The sequence below is a fragment of the Rhinatrema bivittatum genome, chromosome 13 (genome assembly GCF_901001135.1).
Source record: "Rhinatrema bivittatum chromosome 13, aRhiBiv1.1, whole genome shotgun sequence".
NCBI classification, from domain to species: domain Eukaryota; kingdom Metazoa; phylum Chordata; class Amphibia; order Gymnophiona; family Rhinatrematidae; genus Rhinatrema; species Rhinatrema bivittatum.
In genome coordinates, this window is record NC_042627.1 from 4,818,269 (window position 1) to 4,836,217 (window position 17,949).

Below are 17,949 nucleotides of genomic sequence, written 5' to 3' on the forward strand. Positions count from 1 at the left end.
TATGTAACACTGTAGATGTCAGTAATATGGCTGAATATTTACCAAGTCTTGTAGTGGTAAAAGAAATATGGGCATCTCCCATAAGTGTTTTAACTGCATGAGAAGTATGTAATACAATTGGAATGCATGGTACATATGACTGCAATTTACAAAAGAGCTTCTGCACATGCCACAATCCCTAATTCACAATCTGAGAATCCTTGTTCTATCACCCCGAAGGTGCCAGAAAAATAAGCAAGGGAAGTTACATTATCATGCTGAGCAGCACCAGCTGCCAATCCTTCAGAGCCATGATATACCCACAGGTCAATCTCACAACTTAAATCAACAAGAGCCAAACTAGGAGCATTTAATACTGACTGCGCTAAATCCTGCAATAGTTCCAGATCTTTTTCAGTTAGGGTCAATTTATCATCACTAGCTGGGCTGCCTTTGAGATGCTGTCTAAGTAACTTGCTTTTGGTACTAAAAGCTGGAATCCATAACCCACAGAAATTCAGCAGACTTAATAAGCCTATTAGTTCTACTTCTAAGGATTGTAACAAATCTCTTCCTAACAAATTTACTGGACAATCCGCAGCATACAAAAACTGACTCATCACTTCTTTTCCTTTTAACTGTACACTAGTTTTTTCTGTCCCCTGTACCAGCTTATTCTGTCCTTCAAATCCTAGAGTTCGAATAGTTTCATCTGACAATTCAACTCCCTTTGGAAGTAAGTATTAGCCAAGGAGCCTAATAAAACATTATGAGGTTGTTAGTTAATATATATTGTCAACCCCCATGGTCTGCTGTTCCTGCCCTAATTTTCACCACTCCTAAGATTCATTGGACATACCCATTTCCTGCTCTATACCTCTGGATCTCGTTGGCAGGATCCCAATGAGGAAATCCTCCTTGTCTTCCTCTAACACCAGGTCTGTTTCTGTCAGGATTAGCCCTGCATTCATTTGCAAAATGTCCAAATTTCCCACCATACCAACAATCTACACCTGCTCGTCTATCAGGTCCAATACCAGCTCCTTCTGAGGAGCTCCCATACAGACCTCTTCCACCTGTCCCTCTTCTACCTCTCAACATCTCTCTGCCATGGGAATTATTTCCTCTACGTGTAATTACTGCACCTATTAATTGATTCTGGGGATACCATGCATCACACCCATCCTGTCCATGTCGTTGTTCTGACTCAAGTTCCTTATCTGGAAATGCTTTAACTCCTACTGTCCCAGACACCTTATTTTTCTCTCCCTCTTTTCATTTACTTAGCTCTTCTACCTGCATAGAACATAATGAAGTTTGGACTTTAGTCAAATCATCAGCTCCTTTACCTTTTTCTCTAACATAAAGATCACCATGGTGGCAAATATTGAGGAACATTTCTGGCCACATCTTACTTTCCAATCCTACCACCTGATCTAACCTTTCCTATACACCTTTTGGTAAAGTTTTCCTTAATGCTTGATAAAAGAGAGGTAACATACCAAGCTGATCAAATGGCTGTTCCATTTGCTGGAACCATTCCTCCTGCATTGCTTGCACATGCAGCCTGATATCAGATTTACCATCCCGTGCACGTGACATAAGGGTTGATAAATCTCTTTGTGCAGGGAAGTTTTGACGTAAAGCTTCACAGATATTGTGATGAAAGTGATTAAAAGGATTACCATCATATTCTGAATTAGCTAATGTGATTTCCTTCATTCTAGCTTGTCAAAACAATGCATTTACATCAACTCCAGGAAGTCAAGCTAATAATGCTTTAATATCTCCTATGGCTAGGGTCAGTCCACTGGTTAGTTTTTCAAACTGACAAATCCATGCACCTGCACCTTTCATTAAAGGTGGCAACTGCAGGATTAAATTAGTCAAATCAGTAAACTGCCATGGAGTATAATGAGAGAAGACCTGACCCTACTCATTAAGGCTCCCTAGCAACAGGGGATACTGTGTAGCTTCAGCTCCTGCTTGTCTTTCATATTTTTCCCATACCATTAAGCGAGTATTCATATACTGATCATCCCAATCAGGGTCCCTGTAAGGACCTCTAATACATTGACAGGCTACAGTCATGTCGCTGGAAGATAAAGAGCCCTGTCTTGGATAGGGGGACATATCTCCTCCCATCCCCTCAGTCCATTTGGATAAACTATCCACCCATGGATCCACATAATAGCGACTATCTTCACTCTCAGCCACTATTTCCTTTGATGTCTTTTTATGCAAAGTCTGGACTACCATTAACAGGTCTCCATTTGCATCCCTACAGGCTTTCTCCACATCTGCTCCTTCATGTATTATCACACATCCCTGAGTGTCACATTTCCAGAATGTCTGGTTTTCATAACAGTCCTTAATATGTTTGCTCTTCTTGCCCTTTTTCTGTAAGTTTTGGTTCTCACCCCCCTCATCTGCAGAGCTACTCGTTCCTTCCTCCTCTATGCTTTCAGCTGTCGGAAGCGTAAGAACATCTCCAAACATTTTTCTTAACTCATCTACAGTCAGACCGTATTGAACAAGGTTAAACGAGTGCATTAACCCTTTAATAATGCAAGTCATCTCCTGCCACCCTTCCTGTAATGGAGGTGGAACAGATACATCTGCTGGCTGAAGTGCCACAGGCGCTGCCACTGACAAAGGTACAGTAGAAACTGCTGTTGGTAGAGAAGCCGCAGGAGCACCTACTGACTGAGATATTACAGAAGTACCCACTCCTGAACTATCACTAACAGGTAGTGGAGTCACGGGCGGAGGGTCTAACTGCAACGGCTTATAACCTGGAGCTACATCTTTCGGATCTACAGGTCCTAACTCAGAAGGAACAGAATGTAGTGAAAATTGACCTAACTGGCTACAGGCATCTGCAGAGATGGATACAAGCCTGAAGAGCTAGAGTCAGGGAGCGTGGAATAATTAACAGAAGCCCTATCCGGGGCATATGGTGGGGGCACTTTATCCCATTCAGTATCCTTATGGACATAATCTCTCTGCCTACACCATAAGTCAAAAACTTGCAAATGCTAATCTAAAGATTGTCCTTTCTTTGAATCCCTTATATATCTAAGCTACTTCAACAACACAGAAGGCTGCAAGAGTGCCTGCTTTCGAGCAAACAAAACTAGGATGTCCTTTAGACTGTTGTCCTGACTGTTTGCACAAGTTATCATGAAAATGTCAAATCTGTTTATCATTAAGAGGGTTTGCTTCTTTTTTTTAATTAATATTTTTATTGAAATTTTCATAATATACAAATTAAATATAAATTCAATTAGACAATAACAATTTTCTTTAAAAATTTTACAATTAAAATATAATTTGTAATTTTGCTTCTAATACCAAATCTAAAGGAGTTTTCATATTATCCACTAGATGGCTCCCCTATACTAGAATAGATAAACTGACTATACACACAACAACAAATGCGATCTCCCTTGTTTCCCCCATTAACTTTTTCTTTCTCCTCTCTTTTATTTTCCTTTTTGGTTAATAATGAAGAGAGCTATCAGGATAAAGAAGAATAGATGGAATCCCAAGAAGTTAAACTCAAAAGAATTGAGTTCGCATCAGTCCATCTTTGAGAATCATTTAAAACACAAAGGGCTATAGCTCGGCCAAAAGGGGCCATCAGTGAAAACTAAAGGCAGAAGAAGAAGCTCTAACTGGTACACAATATCTTATGCAATATTTGAAATACAATCACTATACACTGTACATGTGCAACACAAACAATCAAACAATTAAGAAATATAAATAAAAAGAATATACTCACAGGTTGATTATGTGGATTTGGGTCTATACTTACAAACAAATCTGTCATCTGCTTACTACCAGGGCACGGGTTTAAGCCTCTCCTCGCTCTCTTTTGCTCTGTGTCTTCCGGGTATCACTGCTCAATCATTGCTCATCCAGAACACTTAAGTCTGGGTAAATTCCTTCGGACGAGAAGCCAAATTTATGTACGAGTACCAGTACATAAGAACATAAGAACACGCCGTACTGGGTCAGACCAAGGGTCCATCAAGCCCAGCATCCTGTTTCCAACAGTGGCCAATCCAGGCCATAAGAACCTGGCAAGTACCCAAAAACTAAGTCTATCCCATGCTACTGTTGCTAGTAATAGCAGTGGCTATTTTCTAAGTCAGCTTAATTAATAGCAGGTAATGGACTTCTCCTCCAAGAACTTATCCAATCCTTTCTTAAACACAGCTATACTAACTGCACTAACCACATCCTCTGGCAACAAATTCCAGAGTTTAATTGTGCATTGAGTGAAAAAGAACTTTCTGTGATTAGTTTTAAATGTGCCACATGCTAACTTCATGGAATGCCCCCTAGTCCTTCTATTATTCAAAAGTGTAAATAACCGAGTCACATCTACTTGTTCAAGACCTCTCATGATCTTAAAGACCTCTATCATATCCCCCCTCAGCCGTCTCTTCTCCAAGCTGAACAGCCCTAACCTCTTCAGCCTTTCCTCATAGGGGAGCTGTTCCATCCCCTTTATCATTTTGGTTGCCCTTCTCTGTACCTTCTCCATTGCAACTATATCTTTTTTGAAATGCGGCGACCAGAATTGTACACCGTATTCAAGGTGCGGTCTCAAAATGGAGCGATACAGAGGCATTATGACATTTTCCGTTCTATTAACCATTCCCTTCCTAATAATTCCTCACTACTGCCACCTTGTGGCTACCATCTAGCTGTTAATAAAAGAACATTTCCCTGTGTTTTGTGTAGCACGAGTCTAGCCCAGTGCTGTGGCTCCTCATGGGGCTCCTCCGTGTGGACATGGTCACCTCCAAAGCACCCAAGGATCCAAAAAACACACGTAACCACAACAAGTAGGATGATATGCGGAGAACGGCAGTCCTCCCTCTGGCCACAGAGTAGACTCCGAAGATGTAGCTCGGGCTGTGCACTGCAGAGGTGTAGGTAGATCTCACCCGATGTTGATGATGGAGGGTCCGGTAGTGGTCCGCAGAGTGGAGTACGCCGAGAACCCTCTCTTGATGAGAAGATGAGGTGACAGATCCAGTAGTGGTCCACAAGCGGAGTACGCCGAGAATCTGTGGTGTGAGACAAGCAGAGCGCCCAAGGCAAGATACTCACTAGGCCGATATGCTGTCGACGATGTGGCTTCCACAAGAAGAAGATAGTGAGGTAGGCCAGCGCCAAGCTGGAGTTCAGGCACAGGTACCGGGTGTAGATAGGAGCAGTAAGGCCCTTGAGGAGCAAGTACCTGGGTGTCCTTCTGAGCATGTAACTGGAAAGAAGAGGAAGAGAGTAGAACCCCTGAGGAGCGGGTGTTCCAGGAGTCTTCTTGGAGCGAGGTAACCCCGGAGGGTAGGCAGGAGCAGAAGGCCCCCGAGGAGCGGGTACCCAGAGCATCCTGTAGCGAGAGTAGGTACGCCGAGAAGCATATCCGAGAGGAGTGAAATTAGCTTAGACTTGAATCCTTGCTAACTCGTAGCATTGTTAAAACTTGGAGGTTAAATACCCAGAGGTAATGACATTATGCGGTGGGGACGCCCCCGAGGTTCCCGCCATGACATATTCATAAGGAGAGGCAATGCGCGCGCGTGCCCTAGGAGGCCTCAGGAACATGGCGAACACAATTGCCCATGCCGGTCCGGGGACACCGGAGAAAACGGCAAACAAAAGCGGAGGCAGCCATCTTTCGCAGAGAAGTAGGAAGAGAGAGAAAAGAGGTGAGGCAGAGAGGGCGCAGCCGTCTGCGACTGACGGACGCAACAATAGTCATGCAGAGAATGTCCATCTGTGTATTATTTTTAAAAAAATTTTAAATGCAAATTAAAAAGCAACTTCCCTTAGTTATCGGAAGTACCAGCAGCAACACTGATTAAAGATGACCGGGGCATGTGCATGTATGGGTGTTATGAAGGTCCCATCTGCAGCTATTTCTTTGAAGTATCTGTGCCTTTTCTATAATTCTTTAAAGTTGTGAATTGTAGATAAATAAACTTAAGTTTCAATTCAATGCTATTTTTGGTGACATGGCCTAATCACCAACCCTTACTGTTGTGTGGCATCTTGAACAAGTGAATCCTGCTCTTGCTATGGACTAGAATGTCCTAAGCTTTGTTGGTGTTGTGAGGAAGGGGTAAGAAAAATACATTCAGTATCTTTCAAATGTTGCCTTACAGTGTACGCCAGTCCATTTAAGTATTTTAATATTATGTTAATTCAATAATGCAGAAATTAAACATTTGAAAAAGTGTTCAATAAAGAGAATGTTTAATAATTATGTTTTCCATATCTCCAAAATATTTCTATTGCAAGGAGTAGTATAGTATAGTACAGTATAGTATTAGTAAATAGCAGGAATTTCAGACCTTTGACCCAAACATTCACTACAGATTCGAAACAAGCCAGGAGCTTAAAAAAGGTCAAAGAAATTACCATATTTAGCTGGTAAAAAGAACAAGTCGTTAGACTAGTTGAGTTAAATAGTTCTGCAGAGCATTGATAAGAAACTGAAGAGATGGGGGATCAGACACTCATTGGATGAGTAAAAGGAAGTGACTGCTGGCAGTTCTGTATCTCTTCATGAGCTTCCCTTTATCCGGCGTCATGAGAACCTAAGATCTGATGCTCTGCTTACCAAGAAGAAGGAGATTAAGAATTGCCAAGGAAGAGCTCTGAGGAAGGGCTGAAGAGGAGCTGGGTAGCTCCCTCAGACTCAGTGAAAGGTGAGCTTCTCTCCATCCATTCACTCTTTAGTCTCACATGTTCTGTCTTCTGCTCCTCTGTTTGTTCATCTGTCTGGTGTTTTCCTCCTGTGGATCTATAGCACAGATTTGCAGACAGGAGCAGGAGTGACTATATTATACCGTATTATACCATATACTATATTATACCATATTATACCATATACTATATTATATTATATTATACCAGACTAGAACCCAGTCATCAAGAATTCAAAAAAAGACTGAAGACTTTTCTCTTCCAACAAGCTTTCCCAGACGCTTAATCTTACTGTGACGGACAGACTTCCTAATTACTAGGTATCCCTTAATTATGGACACTGTATCAATTACTACTTTTAAGAATCTGCAACCGGACAATTATCTTGGAGCTCAAAAATTCACGTTATTTCTTATATTTATTTGGCATTGCTTATATTTATAGTTATTGCTACGTTAAATAGTTATACTTCTTATATAAAATATTATATTTCTTTATTTATTTCCAGTTAAACTATTATTACTTTATTTAGTACTATGTTAAATTGACAACCAGTTATACTGTTCCATATGTTCTACGGTTCCATGTAAAGCTCCGCTCTCTGTTGAGCAGTTATTCATTTTATGCAAACCGGAGTGATTTGTAGTCCCTACAAGAACGTCGGTATATAAAAATTAAAAATAAATAAATAAATACCTCAGCAGTATCTCTTCCCCTAGAATTTGCTATTAATATCTCTTTTAAGAATAACGATGAGAAAAATGAAGAATAGGAAATAAACGAGCTCCCTATCTATCATCCATGTAGATTCATTATGGGAAATTAATTTCATTATACTGGTAGCATGAGGGCCAGTGGCGTGAGCTGAAATTAAGTAGCACAGAAATGATATTATAAGCTCTCTCGTAGGGACAATGGCAGTTGTTTAGCAGTGATAGGGAGAGAGACAGCTGGCAGGCAAATGCAATAGTGATAAGGACACATACAGCTGAGCAGCAGTGACAATGGCACAGGCTAGGGACAGGTGAGTCCATTAGGTCCTGAGCTGAATGCATTCCATTGCTCAAATTTATGTAATAAAAACAGAAGATAGACCAGGCTGAGTCAGACCAAAGATTCATCAAGTTCTCGACAGATCCCAAAGCATAGATCCCTTTCTTGTTGCTCACTCCCAGGGATAAACGGTGGTTTTCCTAAATCTACCCAGCTAATAACTGTTTATGGACTTTTCCTAAAAGAGCTTTCTCCGATTTGTTTTAAATCTGCTGGTTCTTAGTTTCATGGAGTGTCCCTTAGTCTTAGTATTGGAAAGGGAAGATATCTATCCCCTACTGACCTATTGCATCTCACTGATGATTTTATAAACCTCTCTCATATCCTCTTTTATTTGCCTCTTCTCATCATTCTTAAAAGAGATATTAATAGCAAATACTAGGGGAAGAGATACTGCTGAGGAATAATATAGTCACTCCTGCTCCTGTCTCCAAGCTAAAGAGCACAATCCATTAACCTTTCTTCATAACGGAGCTGTTCCATCCTCTTTCTTACTCTTCTTTACACTTTTCCTTTATTTTTTGAGATGGGTGATTAGAATTGCACCTGATACTCGCACCATGGATTGAAACAGCACAATTACTAAATGCTGATCTATTTCAGACATTAATACATTTGTATTTAGCTGATAACTGGATCTTACGTACAGCATGAGGTATTCCCATAGAAGGTAAAACTATGACTTAGTCCCACAGCAGCTCTGTTTGTTGGGGGGGTTATTTTATTTTTATTACATTTTCCACAATTATATAACATTACATTATAAATAGAGTACAGGTATTGACAACAATTAAATAATCTATTGAAACAAGATACAGTTATAATATAAGCCTCATACCTCTTCTTTATATACAAAATACGAGCTAACGTATTTAAGCTGATAAGTAAATAGGGATCTACATTCCACATTAATTATACAATCAGAGTTTTTACACTGGATAAATAATGAATTGCTTCAAGCCATTCTCTGTCATAGTTGGAGTATGAGAGTCCAAGAATTTTTGGAGCTGAGACACTTCAAAAAACACATATTTATGATTAGAGAAATAAATCTGACATCTACATGGAAATTTCAAAGTCATTCTAGCTCCAGTAGCTTCTACTTCTGATCTAACACTCAAGAAATCTTTTTCTTCTAACCTGTGTTGACCTAGCCAGGTCTGGATAAATCCAGATCTTTTGGCAATGAAAAAGCTGCATTCGTTGTTTCAAAAACATCTCAAAACAGTATCATGGTCAGCTTTAAAAATAAACTATATACACATAGGGGCGGATTTTCAGTGCCCTGCTCGCCTAAATCCGCCCAAAACCGGGCGGATTTAGGCGAGCAGGGCCCTGCGCGCCGGTGAGCCTATTTTACATAGGCCTACCGGCGCGCGCAGAGCCCCGGGACTCGCGTAACTCCCGGGGTTCTCCGAGGGGGGCGTGTCGGGGGCGGGCCCGGTCGTCGCGGCATTTCGGGGGCGTGTCGGCAGTCTTTTGGGGGCGGGTACGGGGCGTGGCTACGGCCTGGGCGGTCCGGGGGCGTGGCCGCGCCCTCCATACCCGCCCCCAGGTCACGGCCCGGCGCGCGGGGATTTACGCCTCCCTCTGGGAGGCGTAAATCCCCCGACAAAGGTAAGGGGGGGGTTTAGACAGGGCCGGGCGGGTGGGTTAGGTAGGGGAAGGGAGGGGAAGGTGAGGGGAGGGCAAAGGAAAGTTCCGTCCGAGGCCGCTCCGATTTCGGAGCGGCCTTGGAGGGAACGGGGGTAGGCTGCGCGGCTCGGCGCGCGCCGGCTATACAAAATCGATAGCCTTGCGTGCGCCGATCCAGGTTTTTAGCTGCTAAAATCCAGCGTACATTTGCTTGCATCTGATGCGCAAGCAAAAGTAGGCCAAATCGCGCTGTTTAAAAATCTACCCCATAGTGTATTCCATGTTTTAATTTTGGTATCTATTCTAATGATATCTCCAAAACATCAGAGACATCAATTGATACCTCTGATGTTACCCCTTCAGCTGATCTACCAGATATAGCGGCGGATTTTCAAAGGCCCGCGCGCCTATTTTGCATAGGCTGCCGGCGCGCAAGTCCCGGGGCTTTTGTAAGGGGGCGTGTCAGGGGCGTGTCGGAGGGCGGGGCCTACTAACGCGGCATTTCAGGGGCAGGCCGTGGCGCCGGCCCGGGGCGTGGTCGAGGCCTCCAGACCAGCCCCCGGGACCGGAGGACGGAGCGGGGCTGCCGGCCGATGCGCGCAAAGTTAAGGGGGGGGTTAGATAGGGCCGGGGGGGTGGGTTAGGTAGGGGAAGGGAGGGGAAGGTGCGGGGAGGGCGAGGGAACGGAGGCAGGCTGCCGGTTTTGCGCAGCCTTGCGCACGCCGACCCCAGATTTTATAAGATACGCGCGGCTACGCGCATATCTTATAAAATCAGGCGTACTTTTGTTCGCGCCTGCTGCGTGAACAAAAGTATGCGCTCGCGCAACTTTTAAAAATCTGCCCCATAGGTTTTATCGGCAAATAATCAACTTTTGAGACAACAGGTAAATTTTGTTGCTGCATCTTCAATATGGGGCAGATTTTAAAAGCCCTATGCGCGCCAAGCCTATTTTGCGTAGGCCCAGCGACACGTGAAGCCCCAGGACGCACGTATGTCCCAGGGCTTGGAAAAAGGAGTGGGGAGGGGGCATGGCCAGAGGCCTCCGGAGGGCCTCTAGGCCAGGGAATCGTGCACCGGCACTCAACCGGTGCGCGCAAGCTACGCCTGCTCAGAGGCAGGCGTAGCTTGAAAAATAAAGGTGAGGGGGAGTTTTAGGTTGGGCTAGGAGGCGGGTTAGGTAGGGGAAGGGAGAGGAAGGTGGGGGGGACGGAAGGAATAGGGAAAGCCATTGGGGCTCCCCTAGGGCTCAGCGCATGCAAGGTGCACAAGTGTGCACCTTGCATGCGCCGACTCCGAATCTTATAACATGCGCGCAGCTGCACGCATATGTTATAAAATCGGGAGTACATTTGTGCGCGCCGGGTTGCGCCTACGCGTACCTGATAAAATCCGGCCCTGTGTGTATTAGGTATCTATCGAACATTTCCTTTGCTGAAGTTAATCTAACCACTGGATTCTGAATTAACAAATTTCTGTTGAAATATTTCTACTTGTTCTAAACGTTTTTCACATTTTAATATATTTGTTTTATTTAAGGAAACTGTATTCTCCAAGTTAGAAAAGCTCTGCTGAGTACTCATAATGGGGTAGATTTTTAAAAATGTGCGATCGCGTACTTTGTTCGCACACCAGGCGCGAACAAAAGTAGGCTGGATTTTATAAGATACGCGCGTATCTTATAAAATCCTGGATCGGCGCGCGCAAGGCTGCCGATTTTGGGCAGCCGGCGCTCGCCGAGCCGCGCAGCCTGCCTCCGTTCCCTCCGAGGCCGCTCCGAAATCGGAGTGGCCTCGGAGGAAACTTTCTTTTGCCCTCCCCTCACCTTCCCCTCCCTTCCCCTACCTAACCCACCCCCCCGGCCCTATCTAACCCCCCCCACCTTCATCTGTGGATTTACACCTCCCGGAGGGAGACGTAAATCCACGCGCGCCAGCAGGCTGCTGGCGCGCCGAGACTCGACCCAGGGGCGGTTCCGGAGGGCACGGCCACGCCCCCGGAACGCCCCGGGCCGAAACCACGCCCCCGGGCCCGCCCCGAAACGCCGCGTCGATCGGCCCCCACCCCTGACACGCCCCCGACACGCCCCCCCAAAAAAACCCCGGGACTTACGCGAGTCCCGGGGCTCTGCGCGCGCCGGCGGCCTATGGAAAATAGGCGCACCGGCGCACAAGGCCCTGCTCACGTAAATCCGGGCGGATTTACGCGAGCAGGGCTTTTAAAATCCGCGCGAATATTCTGGGATAAATTTACAATGGCTTTCTCAAGAGACTTTATCGCAGTCCATAGTAAACCTAATGTAATCTCAAGTACATCTTGAGGTATAATAATGTTCTTCTTCACCCCCCACAGCCTGGTCTCCACTCTTCCCACGTTCCATAGTCAAAGGTAATATGTTGTCAGGACTGCTCGTCCCAAAGAGAAAGTACAATTACTAAATGCTGATCTATTTCAGACATTAATACATTTGTATTTAGCTGATAATTGGATCTTACTTACAGCATGAGGTATTCCCATAGAAGGTAAAACTATGATTTAGTCTGATAGCAGCTCCGTTAGCTATGTACATTTCTCACAGTTTCTGTACCTTATGAATAATAATGTTATCCTTACCTACAGATTGTTCTTCTCGAAGGGCCGGATTTTAAAAGGGTTACGCGCACCGAGCCTATTTTGCATAGGCTCGGCGGGATGCGCATATGTCCCGGGGATTTCCGGGGGGGGGGGGGGGTCGGGGGCGTGTCTCGATCCGCGTGTCATCGGATGCGTGTCTAGGGGCGTGACGCGGCCGGTGCGTCATCCGGGGGCGGCGCCGCGGGCGTGGTTTCGGCCTGGGGGCGTTCCGGGGGCATGGACGCTGCCTCCAGACCAGCCCCCGGACCGAACCATGGAGCGCGGCAGCCGGCCCGGCACGCGCAAAGTTACGCCTGCCTCCTGCAACTTTTTCAACAAAGGTAGGGGGGAGTGTAGATAGGGCTGGGGGGGGTAGGTTAGGTAGGGGAAGGGAGGGTAAGGTGGGAGGAGGCCGAAGGAAAGTTCCCTCTGAGGCCGCTCCGAAATCGGAGGAAAAGGGCAACACGCAAGTTGCAGAAATGTGCACCCCCTTGCGCGCGCCGACCCCGGATTTTATAAGATACGCGCAGCTACACACGTATCTTATAAAATCCAGTGTACTTTTGTTCGCGCCTGGTGCACGAACACAAGTACGCACGCGCGCTGTTTTTTAAAATCTGCCCCATAATGTTTACTACTGATGGTGAGCAGATTCTATGACATCTGAACGGTGAACTTAAGCTTGGCCTTGGAAAAGCACAAACAGGCAAAAGGCCAGCTTTCTAAAATTCTGCACTTTATAGAGAACCCTACTGGGTTTCTATTAAGAAGCCCGTGCCATTAGGGTAGGCAGAGACAAAGCATTCCTAGTGGATTGCAGATCCCCCCGGTGGGCTGCCGTGTTGGTTACATTTTACTAATATAAAAAGGAGAGACACCTAGATGAGGTGTGCATTTTCAGTTGGACTTTCTAGCAGGCAGGATGTTACTGTTCCTGCTCCTGTTGTGTTTCTTTTTTTTTGGGGGGAGAGGACCCTTTGGGTCTTATGGATTTAGACCTGGGTATGGAAAGGTAGAAGGGGTGCTTTTAAGGAACGTTATTTCCTCTCATTTGAAATGAGTTTTGAAGGACGTTTCTATCCATCTTTCCTTCCTTTTATTTGGAGTTTAATGACTGGTTTTTATTTTTACCAGCCAAGCAAATTCTTCTTGGCCAAGAGAATTAAGTGGCCATCATCTGGAGAAGTTTCCAGAGGAGTCTCTCACTCAGAGATGATGCATGGAATGGATCTTTATTCTTTCCTGGGAGCAGGAGATGATGGGAAGAAAGGAGAAATGTGGCGCCAATCTGGGAGGAATTTGGATAAGAAGCTTATTCTTGAAATTTGAATTAAAGTATTGTTAGAACCACTGATGTGACTAGCAGGAAGTGTGTGTGAGATATAGACCCAGGAGAGACCAACCAGTGATACTATATTATTTATTATAGCTCTGGTATATATAACAGAGCCCACGGTAAGCCATCCCCACAGAAAACATCTTTCAATGCCTAGCTACGTCAATGAACAGGAGCTCTCTCTCACCCAAGCCAGTCTCTTCCCATTTTGGCGAGAAAAGAAGGAAGCAGGATGCCAGTATCTGGTCAGTAGTTGGTTGCTGCTGGTGCTCCTGTTGCTGCACTCTCGATGCTGCTGTACTTTGTGTTGTTTTTGACTCATGTTACTACAGTATTTTCTTTCATAGACTGAACTATGTCCTAGGCTGACGTTTTTCCTCTTAATTAGCAGTAGAAACTATTTGATCCATGCTTGGCTGAGCTGTTTCAGTGGCTGGTTATCGACTTCAGAAAACACACAACTTCCAACTGGCCATAGGTCAAAGAGGCTGGGAGAGAGAGCAGAGGAGATGTCGCGGCATGGCCTAAGAACAGTCCTCCTGCAGGACCTATGCCCGTCCATTTTCCGGACGAATGGAGCATGTGGAGACATTATGGCCGGGCTGACCACCGTACATGCAAAGGTCGCGCTTCTTCAAACTCTTCTCTCCTTGGAGGTCAAGTGTCCATGACCAAGTTGCATAGGTTCATCTGTATCAGCAGCAGGAACTACTGGAACCATCTGAGGTGTAGAGACAGCATTGGCCTAGTTTCAACCCGGGTAACACCCTAGGCCGGAGTTCCTTCACCTTGTCCTGGAGCCGGTGATCAATTCGAGTGGCCACAGCTATTAATTCATCCAGCGAGTCAGGTGTCTGGCGAGCGGCCAGCTCGTCCTTCAAACGGTTATCCAGGTCTCTGCAAAAGAGAGTCTTCAGACGTCTAGGGTCCCAGCGGAGTTCTGCCCCCGGTGTTTTGAATTCTATGGCAAATTCAGCTAATGATCTGCTGCCTTGCTTCAAATCCACTAAAGCAGAACCAGCTACAAATATTCGAGCAGGGTCTTAAAAAACGGATTTAAATATCCTAGAAAAAAGGGGATATTGTGAAATGGATAAAGATCTTCTTAAAAAATCACAAATCCTCTGTTTTGGTTAACAAAATTTTGACTGCAGATTTTATTTTACAAGTGAAGAGAGCATCAAGGATGTCCATTATTCCCGCTATTGTTTCTTTTAACGTAGGAAACATTATTTAGGGAACGTTAAGCTGATATTAAGATTAGCAACATGGAATTTAAGCTGCTTGCATATGTGGATGGCCTTTTCTTGATCAGCACATCTCTATGCAGATCATTGGAAATGCATAAACAACACTAAATATAAAGGCTTGGATGTAGGGGAACAGCTTAAACATGACTGGAAGGGACAGTTTCTCTTAAAGCAGGCATCTGACCAATCTACAGGGTGGCCCATGGAAAGGTAGCCTGCCCCCAATGCACTGGTACTGCAGCTGGGCTACCTTTCCATGGGCCACCCTGGTAGTTATTTCCGGGTCCAAATTCCAAAAGATGTATAAAAAATGATATAAGGGTAATATAAATCCTCTGCTAGAAAATAGGGGAGAGATGAGAGATTTGGAAGAATTTGTCACTTTCCATAAATGGGTAAGTACAATTGATCAAGATAACAGAGTTTTCAAGATGGTTGTATGTGAGGTAAATGTTTCCAGCACTTATTAAGAAAACAAACAAACAAACAATATTCACAAAACATTAAACAGATTTGCAAGGCATGATACAAGATCCAGGTTACATTTTCAGTTCTTAAACATAATAAGAAGATGAGGGCCTTGTTTTCCTGGACTTGTGGCTGTAATTTGACCTGTGTTTTAAGCTATGCAGGTGATAACACTGATTTATCACACCCCTGGAATTTGTACATCAAAGATTTCCGCCTCTAAATCCCAGCTGTGTTTTACTCGCTGGGTGACCCTCCTCCCCCCAGCCCCTCCCAAGCTCAGCCAAGTTTTACACAAAATGCACCCTCCTTTTTCCCCTCCCTACCCAACTGGACTCGTCTTTTGCTGGAATTGTAATGCTCGCAGTGAGATCCCGGCAATGATCACCGTTGCTGTGATAGCAGCACAGGAAACGTAAGCTACCAAAACCACCCAGCAGAGCACCACACAATTTCTTCTGGAAAGTGCTTTTGCAGGGGTTTCTGAGGGTAGCGGTAGGCTTGGCCTGGCAGGGCCTGTTTCTAGCGTATTGGTTGGGGGTCAGGGAATCAGCCACAACCCCGTTCCTCACTTTAAAAATAAAATAAAATAACTGTGTTACCCACCCAGCCAGTTAAGTCTAAAGTTATCCAATCATATATGGCCAGATAACTTTAGGATTGCTCTGAGGCAGGTCTAAAATTATTCAGATAATTTACAGCCTGATTTACTAAGGCTTTTCTCCCATTCTAGCTCTATGGGAAAAATGCTTAGTAAATGTTGCCCTTAGACAGATACAGCTGAAAATCAGCTAATTCAGGTCTAGATTTACTAAGCCACAGTAGAGCAATATCATGACTTAAACAGTATGTTACATGCATTAAATGCTATTTATTGCATGATATTGCCATATTGCGGCACTAATCACACGATATTGTGTGACAGAACAGACTATTTCCTCCCCTATGGAAATAAGCTACTTTGCACGTATTTGCATGCATAAAATCTCATAATGCATGCAAAGCAGCTTATTCATACCCAATCCTATAGTTTGAGGGAGGTGTAGTTATTTTCCCAAGGAAGCTTCAGGTTTCTAACGCAGATCCCCGATGGTCCCTTGGGAAAAATAAAAGGCCAAGGTGCCCAAAACATGCCCCCCCTCTAATAGTCCCAAAATCCAGATCACGCCCCAACTCTGCTCCTTGGAATTCCTATTTAGTAAGCACGTAATAATATGCGTGAAATCCTGTTCTGTGTGTACGTTTATGCGCTGACATCCCAGGGCTATCCTCAAAGAGTCACTTATATGTATAAAATCTGGTTTTATGCAAATGCATTTAAAAATTATCCCATACATAACTCTGTCTTATCTGCTCTAATTATAATACAGATAGAAAACTGTACTGCTCTTGGAGATCATAGAGCGAGCAAGAGAGAGTTACAGAACGATACAGAGAGCTCCATCGCCTCCTACAGGAATAAGAGGCACCAACAGCTGCAGCGCTTCCTAAAAGATAAACACAGAGAGCTCCAGTGCCTTCCAGGGAACAGAGAGACAGAGAGCTTCACCTCCTACAGAACAACACAGATTTTCAAGATCTGTATGAGGACAGAAGCTGAACAATATAATGACAGCCTGACTCAACACACCGAGAAAACATCAGCCTTCTTACTACTTATCCATCTTCCCACACCAGAAACCACAGGATGACTGAACTGAGCACCGTTTCACTCAGCACCACTGGGATAACAGAATATGATGGAACAGGAGAGAGCAGATCTGGTGAAGAGATGCTGAGCTTTAGTCTGTACTGCCTTTCTTACATTATCTCTTTCTTGGGACTGATTGGGAATGGGATTGTTCTCTGGTTTCTTGGATTCAAGATGAAGAGGAACAAATTCACCGTCTACATCTTGAACCTTGCCATGGCTGACTTCTTTCACATCTTCTGCTTCTCTATCTTGGCACTGTTTTCTCTCTTTTTGCCTGAATCATTTCATTTCTTATACTATCCCGTCATGATCCTGAGTTTTGGCTATTTCTTTATGTACAACACAGGGCTATTCCTCCTGACAGCCATCAGTCTGGAGCGCTGTCTGTCTGCACTTTACCCACTCTGGTACCGGTGCAGACGCCCAAAGCACCAGTCCACCATTGTGTGTGTCCTCCTGTGGGTGCTCTCATTTTTACTCACAGGAATAGAACGTTATCTTTGTGATTTTCTAAATAATTTTAAAAATTGTACATACACCATGATGGTTCACATTGGTGTTTTCACCTTTCTTTTTTTGACCCCTGTGATGGTTTTCTCCAGCCTGATTCTTTTCATCAAGATCCAAAGGCGTTCCCAGCACGGTCACTCACCGAAGCTCTACAAGGTCATCGTGATCACTGTTCTCATCTTCCTCATCTGTGCCCTGCCTTTGAAAGTGATGCTAGTGACATCTCTCTATCTTTATCACACCATTCCAATAACTGTTCTCCATCTCTCTTTCTTGTTGTCTGTCATCAACAGTACAGCCAATCCCTGCATATACTTCCTGGTGGGAAGCAGGAGCAGGCAGAGGAGCTGGCGCTCAATTAAGGTGGCTCTTCAGAGGGTCTTCAAGCAAGAGATGGAAGAAGAGATGACCACCACTTCCAGCAGGGCAGAGACCCAAGTCTGAAAGTTATGCCCCAAAGTGTTTAATTTTATGCTGCCAGCAAAGCTTCTGATGTTCTACATAGGCAGACAAAAGATTTCCCAGCAAGCAAAGCACAAAACCATGGAGAAGTTATGGCAGGGCTTAAACTAAAGGAGCTAGCAAAGCTTTTAATGTTTTACATTGTCCATCAGAAGGTTTCCAAGCAAGCCAGATACAAAATTATGCAGCAATTATGGAAAGTCTTAAACTAAAGGTGCTAGCAA

The 17,949-nt window shown here is 44.5% G+C and overlaps 1 protein-coding gene across 1 annotated transcript; it reads left to right on the top strand.

The window, feature by feature from the left end:
* The first annotated feature begins 6,589 nt into the window (after nucleotides 1-6,589).
* LOC115075318 (mas-related G-protein coupled receptor member H-like) lies at nucleotides 6,590-17,707 on the top strand. The gene is made up of 2 exons (XM_029575612.1): nucleotides 6,590-6,707; nucleotides 16,431-17,707. Exon 2 carries the CDS (start codon nucleotides 16,748-16,750, stop codon nucleotides 17,705-17,707), a length of 960 nt encoding a protein of 319 aa, XP_029431472.1. The 5' UTR covers nucleotides 6,590-6,707; nucleotides 16,431-16,747.
* The last annotated feature ends 242 nt before the right edge of the window (nucleotides 17,708-17,949 follow it).